General features: G+C 38.6%; 1 protein-coding gene across 1 annotated transcript in view; it reads left to right on the forward strand.

Moving 5' to 3' along the window:
- The window catches only part of PREPL (prolyl endopeptidase like), a 53,739-nt gene that overhangs the window by 28,693 nt on the left and 3,754 nt on the right, over positions 1 to 21,292 (forward strand). Inside the window, exons 8-10 of the mRNA XM_078057454.1 lie at positions 12,101 to 12,298; positions 16,072 to 16,247; positions 17,804 to 18,054. Coding sequence (XP_077913580.1) covers positions 12,101 to 12,298; positions 16,072 to 16,247; positions 17,804 to 18,054 — 625 coding nt within the window. The remainder of the gene's footprint in view (positions 1 to 12,100; positions 12,299 to 16,071; positions 16,248 to 17,803; positions 18,055 to 21,292) is intronic.

Raw genomic sequence — 21,292 nt, forward strand, 5'->3', positions numbered from 1 at the left:
TTGGTGAGTGCCAACCTTATTGCCCAGTGTTAAAGCAGCATTAACATGTAGGTCAGATAACAGGTGCCGAAAGGAAGGGGAAAGGCCTCCATTTTACTTCATAGGGAAAAAGTTGTTAAGCCAGTTGACCACTTATATCTCCCTAATTGCATTATTGTCATAGTCTCCTAAAATGCAGTTCCAGTAAATTCACTGGATGTTTATTGAACTTCTGTACACAAATATTAAGTATACAATGGGCTTATGTAAGTGGCCCAGGAAAGCTTTTGTAGGGAAAGTAGAATTTGAGATAAACTCAAGAGGATAGATAGAATTCTGACAGGGAGGGAAATGGTATTCTAGGATGAGAAAGTCCCATCAAATAAAGCTCTAAGAGCTGGAGAAGTTCAGAAAATGTTCGGGAAACTGCTAATAATTCTGTTTTATTGAAGCACAATAAACGTATGTAGGATGAAGCTATGATTTGACGTTCTTTGACTTTCAAATGAGAAACTTATGCATAAATTATGAAGAGAGGAACATTTGAAGTTTTGGGGCATAGAAATGAGTTGAGTCGAGTTATACTTCATGAGGTTATCTGGCTGCCATTTTAGGCTCCACCAAAGCTTGCTTTGATGATAAGGCGCAAGGAAATTAGCTTCAAGTTTATCATGGTATACATAAGAAATACCAAGGTTCCAAAAACAACCAAAATTTTCCAGCTACTCCCTAAAATCAAATTATCAAATAGAACATCTTGTATTTTAGAGGACTATGTAGGTGTCCTTAAAATAAAAATGGTGATTTAAACTTAGTGATTTTCTTATTGTCTTCATCTACTGGATTCAGAGTTTCTTTTTACTTGCTAATTGATGCCAAAACCATACATCTTCAATTGGGAAATTGAAGAAAGGGAAATCCCATCTTGAATAGGGATGAGAGAGAATGTATAATTTCTAGCAGTGCATTTCTTACAGCAAAATTGTATGTCAAGACAATCGGCAATGTTATGAGAGTTTACTATAATAAAATTTGACTTCTCGGGGCACCTGGGTGGCTCAGTCCTTAAGCGTCTGCCTTCGGCTCAGGTCATGATCCCAGGGTCCTGGGATCGAGCCCCGCATCGGGCTCCCTGCTCAGCCGGAAGCCTGCTTCTCCCTCTCCCACTCCCCCTGCTTGTGTTCCCTCTCTCGCTGTCTCTCTGTCAAATAAATAAGTAAAATCTTTAAAAAAATAAATAAAATTTGACTTCTCACTAAATATGACCTTTGCATTTTTTAAGTATTCCTAGTTTAAAGATATGCCTCAGTTCCTGTGGTTTTAACTGCCATTGCAACAAACATCAGGTCTTTTTTTAAGTTTTTATTTTAATCACCTGGTGCTCATCAGGATGAGCGCACTCCTTAATCGCCATCACCTGTTTCGCCCAACGCTCCCACCCACCTCCCTTCTAGTAACTGCCAATACTCTAAAGTTAAGAGTCTCTTGCTTTGTCTCTCTTTTTTTTCTTCCTTTGCTCTTTTTCTTAAATTCCACATATGAGGGAAATCATTCGTATTTTTCTCTAATTTAACTTAGCATAATACTCTCTAGCTTCATCCATGTCATTGTAAATGGCAAGATTTCATTCTTTTTTGTGGCTGAATAATATTCCTGTGTGTGTGTGTGTGTGTGTGTGTGTGTGTGTACACACCACATCTTTATTCATCTGTCAATGGACCCTTGGGCTGTTTCCATAATTTGGCTATTGTAAATAATGCTGCGATAAACATAGCAGTGCATGTATTTCTTTGAATTAGTATTTTTGTATTCTTTGGGTAAATACCCAGTAGTGAGATTGCTTGATAGTAGGGTTGTTGTGTTTTTAATTTTTTGAGGAACCTCCATACTGTCTTCCACAGTGGCTGCACCAGTTTACATTCCTATCAACAGTGCAAGAGGGTAGGGTTCCTTTTTCTCCACATCCTTGCCAATACCTGCTGTTTGTGTTTTTTATTTAAGCCATTCTGACAGATGTGAAGTGGTATCTCATCGTAGTTTTGATAAGTGAAAATGAGCATCTTTTCACATGTCTGTTGGCCATGTCTTCTTTAAGAAATGTCTGCTCATGTCTTCTGCCCATTTTTTTAATTTGATTGTTTTGGGGGGGTTGAGTTCTATAAGTTACATATTTTAGATATTACCCTTTATTGGATATGTCATTTACAAATATCTTCTTCCATTCTGTAGGTTGCCTTTTAGTTTTGTTGTTTCCTTTGCTGTGCAGAAGCTTTTTATTTTGATGTAGTCCCAATAGTTTATTTTTGCTTTTGTTTCCCTTGCCTCAGGGGACATATCTAGAATAACGTTGCTATGGCCGATACTGCCTGTGCTCTCTTCTAGAATTTTCATGGTTTCAGGTCTCACATTTAGGTCTTTAATCCATTTTGAGTTTATGTTTGTAAGTGGTCCAGTTTTATTCTTTTGCATGTGGCTGTCCAGTTTTCCCGGCACCATTTGTTGAAATCAAGAGACTTTTTCCCATTGGATATTCTTTCCTGCTTTGTCAAAGATTAATTGACCATATAGTTGTGGGTTTATTTCTGGATTCCATTCCGTTCTTTTGATCTATATGTCTATTTTTGTGCCGATATCACTACAGCTTTGTGATGTAACTTGAAGTCCGGAATTGTGATGCCTCCAGCTTTGCTTTTCTTTTTCAAGATTGCTTTGGCTGTTTGGGATCATTTGTAGTTCCATACAAATTTTAGGATTGTTTGTTCTGGTTCTGTGAAAAATGCTGTTGGTATTTTGATAGGGATTGCATTAAATGTGTAGATTGCAGGTGCCTGGGTGGCTCAGTTGGTTAAGCGACTGCCTTCAGCTCAGGTTATGATCCTGGAGTTTCCGGATCGAGTCCCGCATCGGGCTCCCTGCTCGGCTGGGAGTCTGCTTCTCCCTCTGACCCTCCCCCTCTCATGTGCTCTCTCTCTCATTCTCTCTCTCTCAAATAAATAAATAAAATCTTTTTAAAAAAATAAATAAATGAGTAGATTGCTTTGGGTAGTCCAGACATTTCAACAGTGTTTTTTCTTCCAATCCATGAGCATGAAATGTCTTTCCATTTGTGTCCTCCCCAGTTTCTTTCATTAGTGTTTTGTAGTTTTCAGAGTACAGGTCTTTTACCTTTTTGGTTAGGTTTATTCCTAGGTATCTTATTATTTTTGGTATAATTGTAAATGGGATTGTTTTCTTAATTTCTCTTCTTCATTATTGTGTATAGAAATGCAACAGATTTCTGTACATTGATTTTGTATCCTGCAACTTTACTGAATTCATTTATCAGTTCTAGCAGTTTTTTGGTGGTATCTTTCAGATTTTCTATTTATACTATCATGTCATTTGCAAATAGTGAAAATTTTTACTTCTTCCTTACCAATTTAGATGCCTTTTATTTCTTTTTGTTGTCAGATTGCTCTGGCTAGGACTTCCAGAACTCTGCTGAATAAAAGTGGTGAGAGTGGACATACTTGCCTTGTTTCTGACCTTAGGGGAAATGCTCTCAGGTTTTCCCCATTTAGGATGATGTTAGCTGTAGGTTTTTCCTAAATGGCCTCTATTATGTTGCGGTATATTCCCTCTAAACCTACTTTGTTGATGGGTGTTTTGTTTGTTTGTTTGTTTTTTAATCATGAATGGATGTACTTTGTTAAGTGCTTTTTCTGCATCTACTGAAATGATATTATGGTTCTTATTCTTTCTCTTCCTGATGTGGTATATCATGTTGATTGATTTGTGAATATTGAACCACCCTTGCAACCCAGGAATAAATCCCACTTGGTTGTGGTAAATGATGTTTTTAATATATTGTTGGATTCAGTTTGTTAGTATTGTGTTGAAGGTTTTTGCATATATGTTCAAAAGAGATAGTGACCTGTAGTTCTCCTTTTTTGTGGGGTCTTTATCTGGTTTTAGTATCAGGGTAATGCTGGCCTCATAGAATGAATTTGGAAGTTTTCCTTTTCTAGTTTTTGGAATAGTTTGAGAAGAATATGTATGACCTCTTCTTTAAATGTTTGGTAGAATTCACCTGTGAAGCCTTCTGGTCCTGGACTTTTCTTTGTTCATTTTTTGATTACTGATTCAGTTTCATTGCTGGTTATCAGTCTGTTCAAATTTTTTATTTCTTCCTGTTTCAGTTTTGGTAGGTTATATGTTTCTAGGAATTTGTCCATTTCTTCTAGGTTGTCCAATTTGGCATATAATTTTTCATAATATTCTCTTAAAATTGTTTGTATTTCTGTGGTGTTTGTTGCTATTTCTTCTCTTTCATTTGTAATTTTATATATTTGGGTCCTTTCTCTTGATAAGTCTGGCTAGAGGTTTATCAATTTTATTGATTTTCCCCCCCCCCAAAGAACCAGCTCCTCATTTCATTGACCTATTTCTATTGGGTTTTTTTTGTTTTATGTTTTTTAGTTTCTGTATCACTTATTTCTGCTCTGATCTTTTATTATTTCCTTCATTCTGCTGGGTTTTTGTGGTTTTTTTTTTTAAGATTTATTTATTTGGGAGAGGGAGAGAGAGTCTCAAGCAGACTCCTCCCTGAGTGCAGAGCCAGACACAGGGCTTGATCTCATGACCCTGAGATCACCACCTGAGCCGAAACCAAGAGTTGGATGCCCAACCAACTGTGCCACCCAGGTGCTCCACCTTCTGCTGGTTTTAGATTTTGTTCTTCATTTTCTTTTTATTCTTCTTTTTTTTAATGAACTTTTAAAAAAATTTTTTTTATTATGTTAGTCACTATACGTGACATCATTAGTTTTTGATGTAGTGTTCCATGATTGTTTGCTGTATATTGTATAACACCCAGTGCTCCATTCAATACGTGCCCTCTTTAATATCCATCACCAGGCTAACCCATCCCCCCACCCCCCACCCCTCTAGAACCCCCAGTTTGTTTCTCAGAGTCCATAGTCTCTCATGGTTCATCTCCCCCTCCCGATTTCCCCCCCTTCATTTTTCCCTTCCTACTATCTTCTTTTTTTTTTTTTTTATTTAAACATATAATGTATTATTTGTTTCAGAGGTACAGGTCTGTGATTCATCAGTCTTACACAATTCACAGCACTCACCATAGCACATACCCTCCCCAATGTCTATCACCCAGCCACCCCATCCCTCCCACCCCCCACCACTCCAGCAACCCTCAGTTTGTTTCCTGAGATTAAGAATTCCTCATATCAGTGAGATCATATGATACATGTCTTTCTCTGATTGACTTATTTTGCTTAGTATAATACCCTCTAGTTCCATCCATGTCGTTGCAAATAGCAAGATTTCGTGTTTTTTGATGGCTGCATAATACTCCGTTGTATATATACACCACATCTTCTTTATCCATTCATCTGTTGATGGACATCTAGGCTCTTTCCATAGTTTGGCTATTGTGGACATTGCTGCTATAAACATTGGGGTGCACATAGCCTTTCGGATCCCTACATTTGTATCTTTGGGGTGAATACCCAGTAGTGCAATTGTTGGGTCGTACGGTAGCTCCATTTGCAACTTTTTGAGGAACCTCCATACTGTTTTCCAGAGTGGCTGCATCAGCTTGCATTCCCACCAACAGTGTAGGAGGGTTCCCCTTTCTCCGCGTCCTTGCCAACATCTGTCATTTCTTGACTTATTAATTTTAGCCATTCTGACTGGTGTGAGGTGGTATCTCATTGAGGTTTTGATTTGGATTTCACTGATGCCAAGTGATGTTGAACATTTTTTCATGTGTCTGTTGGCCATTTGGATGTCTTTTTTGGAAAAATGTTCATGTCTTCTGCCCATTTCTTGATTGGATTCTTTGTTCTTTGGGTGTTGAGTTTGAGAAGTTCTTTATATTTGGATACTAGCCCTTTATCTGATACGTCATTTGCAAATATCTTCTCCCATTCTTTCAGTTGTCTTTTGGTTTTGTTGACTGTTGCCTTTGCTGTGCAAAAGCTTTTTATCTTTTTTTTTTTTAAGATTTTATTTGTTTATTTGACAGAGAGAGACAAAGCGAGAGAGGGAACACAAGTAGGGGGAGTGGGAGAGGGAGAAGCAGGCTCCTTGCTGAGCAGGGAGCCCGATGCGAGGCTCGATCCCAGGACCCCAGATCATGACCTGAGCTGAAGGCAGATGCTTAACAACTGAGCCACCCAGGTGCCCCAAAAGCTTTTTATCTTGATGAAGTCACAATAGTTCATTTTTGCCCTTGCTTCTCTTGCCTTTGGTGATGTTTCTAGGAAGAAGGTGCTGCGGCTGAGGTTGAAGAGGTTGCTGCCTATGTTCTCCTCTAGGATTTTGATGGACTCCTGTCTCACATTTAGGTCTTTCATCCATTTTGAGTCCATTTTTGTGTGTGGTGTAAGGAAATGTCCGGTTTCATTCCTCTGCATGTGGCTGTCCAATTTTCCCAGCACCATTTGTTGAAGAGATAGTCTTTTTTCCATTGGATGTTCTTTCCTGCTTTGTCGAAGATTAGTTGACCATAGAGTTGACGGTCCATTTCTGGGCTCTCTATTCTGTTCTTCTTTTTCTAGCTCCTTTAGGTGTAAAGTTAGGTTGTTTGAGATTTTTTTCTTCTTGAGGTAGGCCTATATTGCTATAAACTTTACTTTTAGAACCGCTTTTGCTGCATCCCAAAGGTTTTGAACCATTGTGTTTCCATTTTCATTTGTTTTTATGTACTTTTTTATTTCTTTTATTTCCTGATTGACCCATTTATTGCTTAGTAGCATGTTATTTAACCACCATGTATTTGTGATCTTTTCCAGACTATTTCTTGTGGTTTACTTCCAGTTTCATAGCACTGTGGTCCGAAAAAGATGCATGGTATGACTTAGATCTTTTTAAATATGTTAAGGCTTGTTTTGTGGCCTAATATGTGATCTGTTCTGGAGAATGGTCCATGTGCACTTGAAAAGAATGTGTATACTGCTGTTTTAGGATGTAATGCTCTGAATACATCTGTTAAATCCATCTAGTCCAGTGTGTCATTCAAAGACATTGTTTCCTTGTTGATTTTGTCTTTAGGTGATCTGTCCATTGATGTAAGGGGGGCATGAAAGTCCTTTGCTATTATTGTATTATTGCCGATTAGTTCCTTTATGTGTCTTATTAACTGTTTCATGTATTTGGGTGCTCCCATGTTGGGTGCATAAATATCTATAATTATTATATCTTGTTGGATTGTCTCCTTTATTATTATATAGTGTCCTTCTTTGTCTGTTACGGTCTTTAAAGTCTATTTTGTCCTTTATAAGTATTGCTACTCCAGCTTTATTTTGATATCCATTTGCATGATAAATGTTTCTCCATCCCCTCGCTTTCAATCTGCAGGTGTTTTTAGGTCTAAAATGAGTTTCCTGGGGCGCCTGGGTGGCTCAGTTGGTTAAGCAACTGCCTTCGGCTCAGGTCATGATCCTGGAGTCCCTGGATCGAGTCCCGCATCGGGCTCCCTGCTCGGCAGGGAGTCTGCTTCTCCCTCTGACCCTCCCCACTCTCATGTGCTCTCTCTCATTCTCTTTCTCTCAAATAAATAAATAAAATCTTTAAAAAAAAATAAAATAAAAAATAAAATGAGTTTCCTGTAGGCAGCATTTAGATGAGTCTTGTTTTTTATCTGTTCTGTCACCCTAGATCTTTTGATTGGAGCATTTAGTCCATTTACATTCAAAGTAATTATTGATAGGTATGTACTTATTGCCATTTTATTACTTGTTTTATGGTTTGTTTTCTGCAGTTTTTCTCTGATCCTTTCTTCCCTTTCTCTCTCTCATCATTCAGCAATACAGTGATGTATTTGGATTTCTTTCTCTTTATTATTTGCATGTTTATGAATGGTTTTTGATTTGTGGTTACCATTAGATTTTTATATAACCTCTGCTGCATATAGCTAAAGTCTATATTAAGTTGATGGTCATTTAAGTTTGAACCATTCTTTACTCCTCTCCTCCCCAAGTTAGGTATATGGTGTCATATTTTACATCTTTTATTTTGTGAGTTCATTTTATTGCTTTTGTGCTTCCTATGGTCATGCTTTTTTTTTTTTTTTTTTTTTTTTTATTTATTTGACAGAAAGATAGCGAGAGAGGGAACACAAGCAGGGGGAGTGGGAGAGGGAGAAGCAGGCTTCCCGCTGAGCAGGTCATGACCTGAGCCGAAGGCAGACACTTAACGACTGAGCCACCTAGGTGCCCCCATGCTGTCTTTTTTGATCTTTCCTTTTCACTCAAAGAATCCCCCTTAAGATTTCTTGCACAGCTGGTTTAGTGGTCATAAACTCCTTGTTTTTGTTTGTCTTGAAAACACTTTATCTCTCTTTCCATTCTGAATGATAGCCTTGCTGGGTAGAGTATTCTTGGCTGCAAGTTTTTCCCATTCAGCACTTTGAATACATCATGTCACTCGTTTCTGGCTTGGAAGGTTTCTGCTGAAAAACCCACTGATAGCTTTATGGGGTTTCCTTTGTATGTAACAGTCTTCTTTTGTCTTGCTGCTTTTAATTATTTTTAAGTTTTATTTATTTATTCGAGAGAGGGAACACAAGCAGGGAGAGTGGGAGAGGGAGAAGCAGGCTCCCCGCTGAGCAGGGAGCCTGATGCAGGCCTCAATCCCAGGACCCTGGGGTCATGACCTGAGCTGAAGGCAGACGCTCAACGACTGAGCCACCCAGGTGTCCCTTGTCTTGCTGTTTTTTTTGGTTTTTTGGGTTTTTTTAAAGATTTAATTTATTTATTTGACAGAGAGAGAGGGAACACAAGCAAGGGGAGTGGGAGAGGGAGAAGCAGGCTTCCTGCCCAGCAGAGAGCCTGATGTGGGGCTCGATCCCAGGACCCTGGGATCATGACCCGAGCCGAAGGCAGACGCTTAACGACTGAGCCACCCAGGCGCCACTGTCTTGCTGTTTTTAATATTTTTTTCTTTACCACTGTATTTCATCATTTTAATTATAGTATGTCTTGGTATGGATCTGCTTTTGTTGATTTTCATTGGGGGTTCTCTTTGCCTCCTGGATCTGGATATCTGTTTCCTTCCCCAGATTAGGGAAGTTTTCAGCTATTATTTCTTTTTTTTTTATTTTTTTATTTTTTAAAGATTTTATTTATTTGTTTGACAGAGAGAGACACAGCGAGAGAGGGAACACAAGCAGGGGAGGTGGGAGAGGGAGAAGCAGGCTTCCCGCCGAGCAGGGAGCCCGATGCGGGGCTCGATCCCAGGACCCTGGGATCATGACCTGAGCTGAAGGCAGACGCATAACGACTGAGCCACCCAGGCGCCCCTCAGCTATTATTTCTTCAAATCAGTTCTCTGCCCCCTTTTTTCTCTCTTCTTCTAGGATTCCTATAATAGGAATGTTACTATGTTTGATGGAGTCACTAAGTTCCCTAAGTCTCTTCTTATTTTGCATAATTCTTTTTTCTCTCATTTACTCATCCTGATTACATTACTCTGTCCTCTAGGTCATTAATTCATTCCTCTGCTTATTCCAGCCTCTTGTTCATTCATTCCATCAAGTGTGTGTCTCATTTCGTTTATTGAGCCCTTTATCTCTGCTATGTTATTCCTTACCTCTTTGTTAATTGTTTCACTTATCTCTTCCACTCTATTCTCAAGTCCAGTGAGTATTCTTATGATCATTGCTTTAAATTTTTCATAAGGCATGTTACTTATATCTGTTTTCGCTTAGATCTCTGGCTGTGGCCTTGTCCTGTTCTTTCATTTGGGACAAATTCCTGTCTTCTCATTTTGTCTAGTTTCTGTGCCTATCTCTGTGTATTAGGAAAGTCAGCTATGTCTCCTGTTGTTGAGGGTAATGGCTTTATGAAGAAGAGGTCCTGTCGTGCCCTGCAGTGTATTTTCCCCTGTTCCTGAGGGCCTGAGACTTCCAGGAGTGTCTCCAGTGGAACATCATGTCTTTAATTTATTCTGTATCCTTTGTCTCTTCATTCCCTGACCTCCCAACCTGTAGTACCTATTAGGCCTTGTTATAATGTTCTGAGTCATCAACACATGGAATCAAATACTACATTATATACTAGGTTCTACTTAAAGAAAATTTTATAGATCGGAGTCTTTTCATGAACTAGGTAATACTGATTAATATGCATAGACAGTGTCAATCACAAAGGACAAAATCTTTAAGCAAACTGGATTATAAAGTATTTCTGTATGTAACATTTCAGTAGGCACTTGACTAAAAGGCTTTTTTAAACTCAATCTGAGCAACAGAAATGTAAAATCCTTAATATATTTGCCTCCTATCCTTGGTCATCATATCATCAGTTTTTCCTGGTAATTTTTTTTTTTCCACAAAAAGAAGTAATGATATTTTAATTAGTTATGATATTTAAGCAAATTGGGAAATTTTTTTTTGTTCTGTACTAACATCAGTTTACATGGAGGTGTTTACATACCTGGGCCAATTTTCTTTCAGCGTGTGTGTCTTAATCATTCTTTCAGTGAAATAAATGACTATGATTTGCTGGTAGAATGCTAAAGCTGAAACTGTTTCTGTCAAGTATGTAAGAAATATCTGCATATCACCTAGCCAACTTAAAATTATTCTCAGGTGCTGTCCATTAATATACCCAGATGGTACTACAGGTTTTTCTCAGTAGGAAATGTGGCTTAAGGTATCCTTGAGATGGTTAATGCTTCTTTCCACATGAGCTGGGCAAACTTTAAGAAGTCCATAGCCATGGAACAGTTTTGTTATGGTAAAACTTTAACCTTGATCCCAGTACTTTAAGAAATATACCTGAAGAGTTTTTTTATTTATTGGAACCACTTGGTCTAAAAGTATGACCACTTACCACACGGGGCACGTGGAACCTTTTTTTTTTTTTTTTTAAGTTTCACCAAGGAACAGAAAAACTTGTGCCTCTGTGGACTGAGGCACTGTGTCCCCTCTTTCTGAAACCTGCTTACAAGGTGGGTAGCGGTGGTGCTTTTACCCCACTAAGGTCTCTGTTTACTCCATTTATGCTGCCAGACTTCCCAACTTTGACATGTCATGGGCTGCTTTCCAGTTCTGTGGCTTGCACTTAAATAAACCTTATCCTTGAACATAATCCTCAGTCTGAGGACAGTAAATTAGGAACTCTCTTTAAGAGACATTGTGAATATATATCCTTATCGTGTTTCAGGAAGCTAGATTCTTTGGATTAATTGCTCTGTGAACATAAGCTCTTTGGCTGTAGTTTCTACAGGTTAGATGGTGCACTCTTTATGCACACAGCCCCCACCTACCCTTTTTGAATAGTGCCCACCGGTGACATTGCTGTGCCAAGACCTCTGATTTTCTAAGGAATTTGTTCTTTCTACAATTACTCAGGAAAAGAAAGGTAGTTTTCTTTTAATGTTCTAACTCTCGGCAACATTTCTTACACTCTGTCAGCCTGTTTACCAGAGTTCTTTGAAAGGTGTTAAGAGGGATGTTAGTGGCGGGCTTGAAACTGGACCCTGCTGCTCTGAGAGAATACATTTTGATTCCTTTCCTTTTTTTCTTAAAGTTAAGAATCCTAATCATAATAGCTATGAGTCTCAGTGGATATGCCAGGAAAGGTTTTGTTCTGCACAATAGTCAGCCTGGGAGCTAAAGTTAGAAACAAACTGTAAGTGCGTTAGTGCTGCTGCGCCAGTTTGTAGCCCTGGAATAATAACTGTCATCAGTGTGGCTGTCTGGGCAGCAGGCGGAGGGCTGGGAGCAAATTAGTAAAACAGATGAGAGAGATTTCGTGATCCAGGAGAACAGAGATCTGGAGATGTGGCTGGGTTCTGGAATTAGGATTTGATTTGCTCTTTTTCTTAACCACACCCAAAATAATAATCTTTATTAAAGGAGGTATCATGTAAATCCAGAGTCATGATAAACCACTTTCCTATAATTTGTCCTTATTTTATTGGTCATCAGTGTAGAGGTCTGTTCATTTGTTACTCGAAATATATTTGTGCTGAGATAATATTTAAATGAGGCATGATGTATAGTGGATAAAAGTAAACTTGATGTCCTTATCATCTTATTTGTAGCAGACTCAGGAATTTAATTAATGATACTTAATGTCTAGATAAAGAGTAAAAATAACTTTTATTTCTTTAGCTCCCTCCTTGGGCCTGTGGATTCATAATGGATACAAATTCAGACCCGAAGAACTGCCCCTTTCAGCTTTGCTCTCCAATACGTCCCCCAAAATATTACACGTACAAGTTTGCAGAGGGCAAACTGTTTGAGGAAACTGGGCATGAAGACCCAATCACAAAGACTAGTCGTGTTTTACGTCTGGAAGCCAAAAGCAAGGTAAGTCTTTATAATCTCAACTCGAGCCCCCATCTACTGCAGGCATGCTATCTGTCAGGCACTGTGCAGTTGCTGCCGGTGTTACATTAGCATGGTTCTGTAAAGTGGATCTCACATACCCCAGTAAGACCCAAATGATTTTTAGAGGATACATGGATATTTTTTTTAACTTTAATATTGATATATTTATTTATTTTTATTTTATTTTTTATTTTTTTAAAGATTTTATTTATTTTTTGACACAGAGAGAGAGAGAGAGGGAACACAGCAGGGGGAGTGGGAGAGGGAGAAGCAGGCTTCCCGTGGAGCAGGGAGCCAGACGTGGGGCTCGATCCCAGGACCCTGGAATCATGACCTGAGCTGAAGGCAGACACTTAACGACTGAGCCACCCAGGTGCCCCAATATTGATATATTTATTTAACATGGATTAGAAAAAGTATAACTAGCACATATCAAGCTCTTGAGTTCACATGTTGTTTATATTTGAATTTTTAAAGTTGACTTAAATAGTCAAAGTTGGTTTCTAATTATGGCAAAAATTGCAAAGTTGGTAAGCAATTGACTAGAGTGAGCTAGACTGATACAGTCCTGCCTTCATGGAGCTTAAATCTAGCAGGGAAGATGACCGACATTAAAGGAGTAATTGCTAATGTACTGATTGCTGCAAAGGAAGCTGTACTGAGTACAGTGGAAACATGACACAGGGACCTTCCCTAGGCTGGAGAGATCAGAGAAGACTTCTCCGAGGAAGTGATGTCTCAGGTAGGACCTCTAAGATGATTAAGAATTAAGCTAGAGAGGTGCCTGGGTGGCTTAGTTGGTTAAGTGGCTACCTTTGGCTCAGGTCATGATCCCAGGGTCCTGGGATTGAGCCCCGCATCGGGCTCTCTACTCAGCAGGGAGCCTGCTTCTCCCTCTTCCTCTGCCCCTCCTCCAGCTTGTGCTCTCTCTCTCTCTCACTCTCTGTCTCTCAAATAAATAAATAAAATCTTTAAAAACAGAAAAAAAGAATTAAGCTAGAAAGGGGACAGGAGGAATCCATTTTGTGTGGAGGCCCTAAATTGAGGGAGAAATGGTGCATTCAAGAAGTATAAAAGAGGGGGCTGCCTGACTGGCTCAGTCGGAAGAGCCCAAGACTGTTGATCCTCAGGGTCCTGAGTTTGAGCCCCACGTTGGGTGTAGAGCTTACTTAAATAAAATTTAAAGAAAGAAGTATAAAGAAGGGCATTACGGCCAAAGTATAGTGTAAAAGAGGGAAGACAGGAGAGTGAAAAGTAGAAAAGAAAGTTTGTACAAGTGAGGAATAAATTAATAAACTGTGGCCTTGGATTTAAGGAATTTTCAGACCTTAGCATACCAAACAACAGATAATTTCATATGTGCTGGCAGTGGATTGTGACAAAGCCTTTTGTCTTCATGAATTTTTTTAACTCATTGATTTTCTTTTAATAACTTTAAATATGTATTTTTCAATAATTTTTTAGAAGAAATGCAAAAATGCAGAATGTGTAAAGTTTAGATGACTACTTTCAGTTCCATTTGCTGCTGCTGTACTTCTTAGATATAATTATTGTTTACCATTTAGTGTATTACCATCCAGATTTTTGTGTTTTGTTTTTTGTCAACAAATACACGTTTAGGTTTTGTTCCACTTTAGAAATGTGGGATTATACCAGTCTTTCAAAATGTTGTAGTTATCATACCCCAAATGGGAAGAACAGTGAAGCTAGTTCTTGGGGAACCCAGGGATGCTATATGAATTAGGGAAGAAGGGAGAAAGTGCTCAGTGGAAGCTACTATTTTTTTTTTTTAAGGTTTATTTATTATTTTAGAGAGAGAGAGAGTGCATGCGGAGAGGCGGGGTGGGGCAGAGGGAGAGAGAGAATCTCAAGCAAACTCCATGCTGAGCAGGGAGCCCACCACAGGCTCAGTCTCACGACCCTGAGATCATGACCTGAGCCGAAATCAAGAGTCGGACGCTTGGGGCACCTGGTTGGCTCAGTCATTAAGCGTCTGCCTTTGGCTCAGGTCGTGATCCCAGGGTCCTGGGATCGAGCCCCGCATCAGGCTCCCTGCTCGGCGGGAAGCCTGCTTCTCCCTCTCCCCCTGCTTGTGTTCCCTCTCTCGCTGTGTCTCTCTCTGTCAAATAAATAAATAAAATCTTTAAAAAAAAAAAAAAGAGTCGAACGCTTAACCAACTGAGCCACCCAGGCACCCTGCTGCTATAACTTTCCACAGGCATTTTTGCACTGCTGATGAACTCAGATCCAGCCCGTCACCTCTTCTTTTTCGTAAGTTTTCAACCAGCACATTTTTCTCTGATTGATTTAAGTTGGGGAGATGAAAAGACAAAGATAATTTATAGAAATTAATCTACCTCATTTTATAAGAATGAATGAATCTGAGAAGTGAAACTCCAGTTACACTCGGAACAAGCTGAGTGTGATAAGGAATGATGAAAGAGTGCCTCCTTATTTGATAATATTCCAGTGCCCAAAGTTAAGTTTTCACAATGAGAATGAAAAAAATAGGGAGAGTGGCTTGGTTATATTATTTTCCTTTTATTATTCTCTCTCATTTTATGTAAACTAGCACTGTTTCACTAGTTTCTGTAAGGGTGAGAACCAACTTCTCTGCCCTTTTTCTATGAAAGGAAGATCAGAAGTAGTTCAGATTATGTTAATTTTGTCCTGACATGCCTAGTTTCAGTCAGTTTGTGATTAATGAATGTGAACTACACTGGGGAATAGTTAAACTAGCCCTAAAGTAATTTAGATGTTAAAATTTATAAAACTTAAACCACTATTAAACATTTTAAAAATAAAGGTAGGCCTTTGAAGAGGATGAGGGTGGATGTCAGTAGTGGTCAGTAAGAAATTCTGGTGCTAATGGTTGAGGACTGCCTATAGCGGACAGAAAATTGAGCTGTTAAAACTTTAATCAGCATGTTTGTAAATATTCAAAGATGAGCAATGTCAGTATCTAGCCATAGGTATAGGAAGAATGCTGTGCTGGTGTGTCTAACCTTGATAGGTATATACTGACTTAGCTTGAAAGAAAAAATTACAGTAATGGTAGTGAAAAACTTAAAATCACTTTACTGTCATGAAAAGCTGCATTTAATAAACTGTTTTCAAGCCAGAGTCTTACTGCTCTTTTCTAGTTCATATTACAGGTCAGCAGTATAGCTGAAAATGGGGACGAACCATGATGTATTTTTTTTTCTTTTTTTTTTTTAATTTTATTTTATTATGTTAATCACCATACATTACATCATTAGTTTTTGATGTAGTGTTCCATGATTCATTGTTTGCCTATAACACCCAGTGCTCCATGCAGAACGTGCCCTCTTTAATACCCATCACCAGGCTAACCCATCCCCCACCCCCCTCCCCTCTAGAACCCTCAGTTTGTTTCTCAGAGTCCATCGTCTCTCATGGTTCTCCCCCTCCGATTTCCCCCCCTTCATTTTTCCCTTCCTACTATTTTCTTTCTTTTCATGATGTATTTTTAAAGACCATAACTCTGTTGTCTTTATTTTATTTATTTATTTACCTATTTATTTTTAAGTAATTTCTACACCCAACATGGGATTCGAACTCAGAACCCTGAGATCAAGAGTCACATGTTCCACCGACTGAGCCAGCCAAGCACCTCTCTGTTGCCTTAATTAAATGAAGTTTGTGCTCAACATCAATAAGTAATGCATAAAACCAGGGATAGCTGTTTTAAAAGACTCTTACTTACATGCATAATAACTCTTCATTTCCAGGATGGAAAATCAGTGCCAATGACCATTTTCCACAAAACGGATTCTGAGGACTTACAAAAGAAACCTCTCCTGGTACATGTATATGGAGCTTATGGAATGGATTTAAAAATGAATTTCAGACCTGAAAGGCGGGTGTTGGTAGACGATGGATGGATATTAGCATATTGCCATGTTCGGTGAGTCAACATTTCACCTGGCATATGAGTGCTAGGACATTGTGACAGATGTCCAGCATAACAGTGTATCGGGGAACAAAGTTTATTATCTCAGTTGTGTTATGGAATTTATGTACTCCTAAACATATGCTGGTGGAAGTGGATTTAACAGACTAGTTGATAAAGGATAGATTTTTAGGACCTTGCAACAGATTTGTAGAATTGATGTACCAGTCTGGGTACTAATCTCAGTAATGTTATTATTTCCATTTAATTCTCTTGAGTTTAGGTTTTTCTAAAATAGTCTCTCAAGCTAGATCCTTTTTCCACTCTGACTTCCATTTATTTTAGCTATTTTCAAGACACAAATACTATTTTATGTTTCTGCTTAAAATCCTTCTCCACCTCCCCATCTCCAAAATAAAATCCAAACTCCTCGGTGTAGTATTTAACATCCTTGTGATCTGGCTTATCTCTGTAGTGATAGTTATCATTACTACCCAAACATGTCCTGCACTCCAGCCACATACATCCTATATATCCAGCTTTTGTTACATCCTTTCAGATGATAAACTCTTTCCCCTCTGTTCCTTTCACCTGCTGTGTCTTGATGTTTTCCCTTTCTTTGCGCTTCTGGGAACTCCTTTTCCTCCAATCCTCAGCTTAGGTATCATCTCCTTCTTAAGCATTTGTTTTAGGAAGTATATACCCCTAACCTGACAGGTGGATGTTTTCTACTGCCTCTAGGATAACCTTAAATACACTTGTGTGAAAGCAGCGACCACATTGCTTGGCAGCTGTTTTCTTTCCCCCCAAAATTATGTTCTTCAGGGCAGGACATTTTTGCTTTTTTGTATTTTTAAGGCTGGCATTTAGACCAAACTGTAGCAGGCACCCAAAAAATATTTGTTGAGAGGCGCCTGACTGGCTCAGTCAGAGCATGCAACTCTTGATCTTGGGTCATAAGTTCAAGCCCTACATTGGGTGTAGAGCTTACTTTAAATGAATGAATAAAAAGAAAATGACGGTGATTCTTATTTTTTAAAAAACATTTGTTAAATCCATTTTTGACTGTTATCAGGGATTGGCAAACCTTTTCTCTAAAAAACTAAATAATAAACATTTCAGGCTTTTTTTTTTTTTTTTTTTTAAGATTTTTATTTATTTATTTGACAGAGACACAGTGAGAGCAGGAACACAAGCAGGGGGAACAGGAGAGGGAGAAGCAGGCTTCCCGCCGAGCAGGAGCCCGATGCGGGGCTCGATCCCAGGACCCTGGGATCATGACCTGAGCCAAAGGCAGACGCTTAATGACTGAGCCACCCAGGCGCCCCACATTTCAGGCTTTGTAGGCCACATATGGTCTCTATTGTATATTCCTGGTTGTTTTTTATTTCTCCCAACCTTTAAAAATGTAAAAACCATTCTTAGTTCTAAGGCCATTTAAAAACAAAGCAAAACAACAACAACAATGGCCTCTGGGTAAATATTGCCCACCAGCTACAGTTTGCTGACCCTGACCTACATCATTAATATTTTTTTCCCCACTAAAAGATTTTTTTGCCCTTTAATTTCAGAGGTGGTGGTGAGTTAGGCCTCCAGTGGCACGCTGATGGCCGGCTAACTAAAAAACTCAATGGCCTTGCTGACTTAGAGGCTTGCATTAAGACGCTTCATGGCCAAGGCTTTTCTCAGCCAAGTCTAACAACCCTGACTGCTTTCAGTGCTGGAGGGGTGCTTGTGGGAGCATTGTGTAATTCTAATCCAGAGCTGTTGAGAGCTGTGACTTTGGAGGTGAGTATATACTCTGTTCTCTACTATGTACAGAGTGGGGAGGCATGAAATCATAGGCTACTTTAGGAAAAATATTTCTGTTACAGTTTTACCATAGCACAGGAGTATAACAAAGCTTTTAAATTTTATTTATTTATTTTTTAAAGATCTTATTTATTTATTTGACAGAGAGACAGCGAGAGAGCGAACACAAGCAGGGGGAGCGGGAGAGGGAGAAGCAGGCTTCCCCCCGAGTAGGGAGCCCGATGGGGGGCTCAATCCCAGGACCCTGGGATCATGACCTGAGCCGAAGGCAGATGCTTAACAACTGAGCTACCCAGGCGCCCCACTTTTAAAATTTAAACACAGAATTGTAGCTCTGGGAGAACTTCTAAATTTACTTTAACTACTTATCCTTTATCCTTTCTTCCTCCCTGACAGTGTTACTAATTTTTGAGAATTTCTACTGAAGGATATTAATGGCTTTTCTCATTAGTTATTTCTTATTTTTTAAAAACATTTAGAATTGGTGGAAAAGAGACAGAGCATATATGACTCACTAGTTCCAGGGAGTCAGGCAGAGCACACTGACTCTGGAGTCCATAGTGACTATTACTGCCTGTCAACATTTCAGTCCTAGATGTAGCGGCTCTCCTTTTTTAAAAAGATACTTCATTCTTAAAGATCTTTAAGGGATAGTTTTTCTGTGTTGTAATTGAAATATCTTGCTTTGATCTTAAAAAATCTCTAAAGGTGACCTTGAATGACACCACCCCCAACCCCACCCCCACAGGCAGTCAAAAACCCATGTATAACTTTGGACTCTCCAAAAACTTAACAGCTGCTATTGACCAGAAGCCTTACGATAAACAGTGGATTTTAACACATATTTTGTATGTTCTATATGTTATATACTGTATTCTTACAATAAGCTAGAGAAAAGAAAATGTTATTAAGATGATCATAAGGAAAATAGGTTTGTTTATACCGTACTGTATGTATAGTTATTGAAAAAATCTAGGTGTAAATGGACTTTAGTATTTCAAACCTGTGTCCTTCAAGGGTCAACTGTATAGTCTTTTCCTGGTGTCTAAAATTATGAAGTGACGTTATAGCCACTCATTTCACCCTCATCATTCTGCTCCTGGTCAAACGTGCTAGAAAATAATGACTGGAATGGAGAGAGTAAATTATTTTCAGGTTTCTTTTATTCTGAGAATGTGGGGTATACACTGTAGGCTTCTATTAAGTAAATAAGTGTTAAATAATCCTGATCTATAAATCTACTTTTTTAAGTAGAAATGCTAAGTATAGAGGGAAGAAAACCTATACACAAAGATAATAATAGCAGTTACTTACAGTATAAAGAAAACACAACTTATCTGTGACTTTTAGAAATTAGGAAATAATGAGAAATGTATGTATAAGAATATTTACCCCACATTGCTTATAATAGTGAAGAAGTGGATTCAACCTAAATATCCAACAATAGAGGATTCATAGTTTTTTTGTTTTTTTTTTTAATTTTTTTTTTTTTTTTTTTAAGATTTTATTTATTTATTTGAGAGAGAGAGAATGAGAGACAGAGAGCATGAGAGGGAGGAGGGTCAGAGGGAGAAGCAGACTCCCTGCCGAGCAGGGACCCTGATGTGGGACTCGATCCCAGGACTCCAGGATCATGACCTGAGCCGAAGGCAGTCGCTTAACCAACTGAGCCACCCAGGCGCCCCGAGGATTCATAGTTTTAATTAGAAGCACCAAATACTAGCTCTGATGAATTTAAGCAGAAAAGGGATTTATTAAAAGCTATTGGATAAGGGCAGGTATAGAACCAGTCTTATAGAGGTTGCACAGCCAGAAACATGTCCAAAATATACCATAAAACTGGTCCAGTGAGGCTATCACTGCGACCGCTGCTGGGCACAAGTCACCTCATACTGCCAGAGCTGCTTCTAAAAACTCAATATAGATGTGGCACTTCTGCCAGAAGAAATTCTCCGTGGTCCCTACTTTGAGCCACAAACTTCCCATTCAAAGTTTGGAGCACATTATGTCTGATTGGGTAGACCCAAGTCATGTGGCTACTCCATGTGCTGGGAAAACTGCGAAAGGAACTGCCTCGCATTTAGCACCTCCCTAGTGAGAGGCAGGCTCTGCCTCATAAGGTTAGGGATAGTTTAAATGCAGAAAAGGAGTCCAGATGCTAAGCAGCTGGAAAGAATCGCATTTGCCCACTAGGTTAATGTTAATACAAGAGAAAGCTGAAAAGCATGTTAACAGAAGACAATAAGCTAAGTGAAAAAGGCAGCTGCCATTTTATTAAATGTTTTAACACTGGTTATAAGCCAGGGAGTTATTTTTTCTTCTTTCAGTGTGGATATTTTCTGGATTTTCTTCAATTAACATTTATTGCCTTTTTTTAAATATAAAATGTCCAACTGGTTTACTCATACTGGGTTTTTTTATTTTTAATTGTGAGAAAATAACAGAATTTAACATCTTAACCATTTTTAAGTGTACAGTTCAGTAGTGTTATATATGTTCACATTGTTGTGCAATCAATCTCCAGAACTCTTTTCATTTTGCAAAACCAAAACTCTACACTCCCTTCCCCTACCCTTCAGAACCACCATTTTACTTTCTGTCTCTATAAATTAGACTATCTATACCTCCTATAAATGGAATCATACATATTTGTCTTTCTGTAACTGGTTTATTTCACTTAGATAATGTTCCTCAAGGTCCATCCATTATCGTAGCATATGTCAGAATTTCCTTCCTAAGGCTGAATAATATTCCATTGTATCATTGTGTATATTTTGCTTATCCATTCATCCATCAGTGGACACTTGGGTTCCTAACACCTTTTGGCTGTTGTTCATCATGCTGCTGTGAATATGGGTATACTTTTCAAGACCCTGCTTTTAATTCTTTGGGATATATACCTAGGAATAGAATTGCTGGATTATATGGTAATTCTAAGTTTAGTTTTTGAGAAACTAGCATACCATCTGCACCATTTTACATTCCCACCGACAGTGCACAAGCGTTCCAGTTTCTCTACATACTTGACAACACTTGTTATTTTTAGTTTGTTTTTTTTTTTAATGGTACCCATCCTAATGGATGTAAAGTGGTAACATTTATTGCTTTTATATAAAATACATGTATAAAGGCATCAAACTAAAAAGCTATGAAATTAGAAAATAAATTCTTTATATACACACGAAACATGATATATAAATTTACCACTTTCAGAGTCTGAAAACGTAAAGGCCAGTTATAAATCACAG

The sequence above is a fragment of the Halichoerus grypus genome, chromosome 10 (assembly GCF_964656455.1).
Source record: "Halichoerus grypus chromosome 10, mHalGry1.hap1.1, whole genome shotgun sequence".
NCBI lineage: Eukaryota > Metazoa > Chordata > Mammalia > Carnivora > Phocidae > Halichoerus > Halichoerus grypus.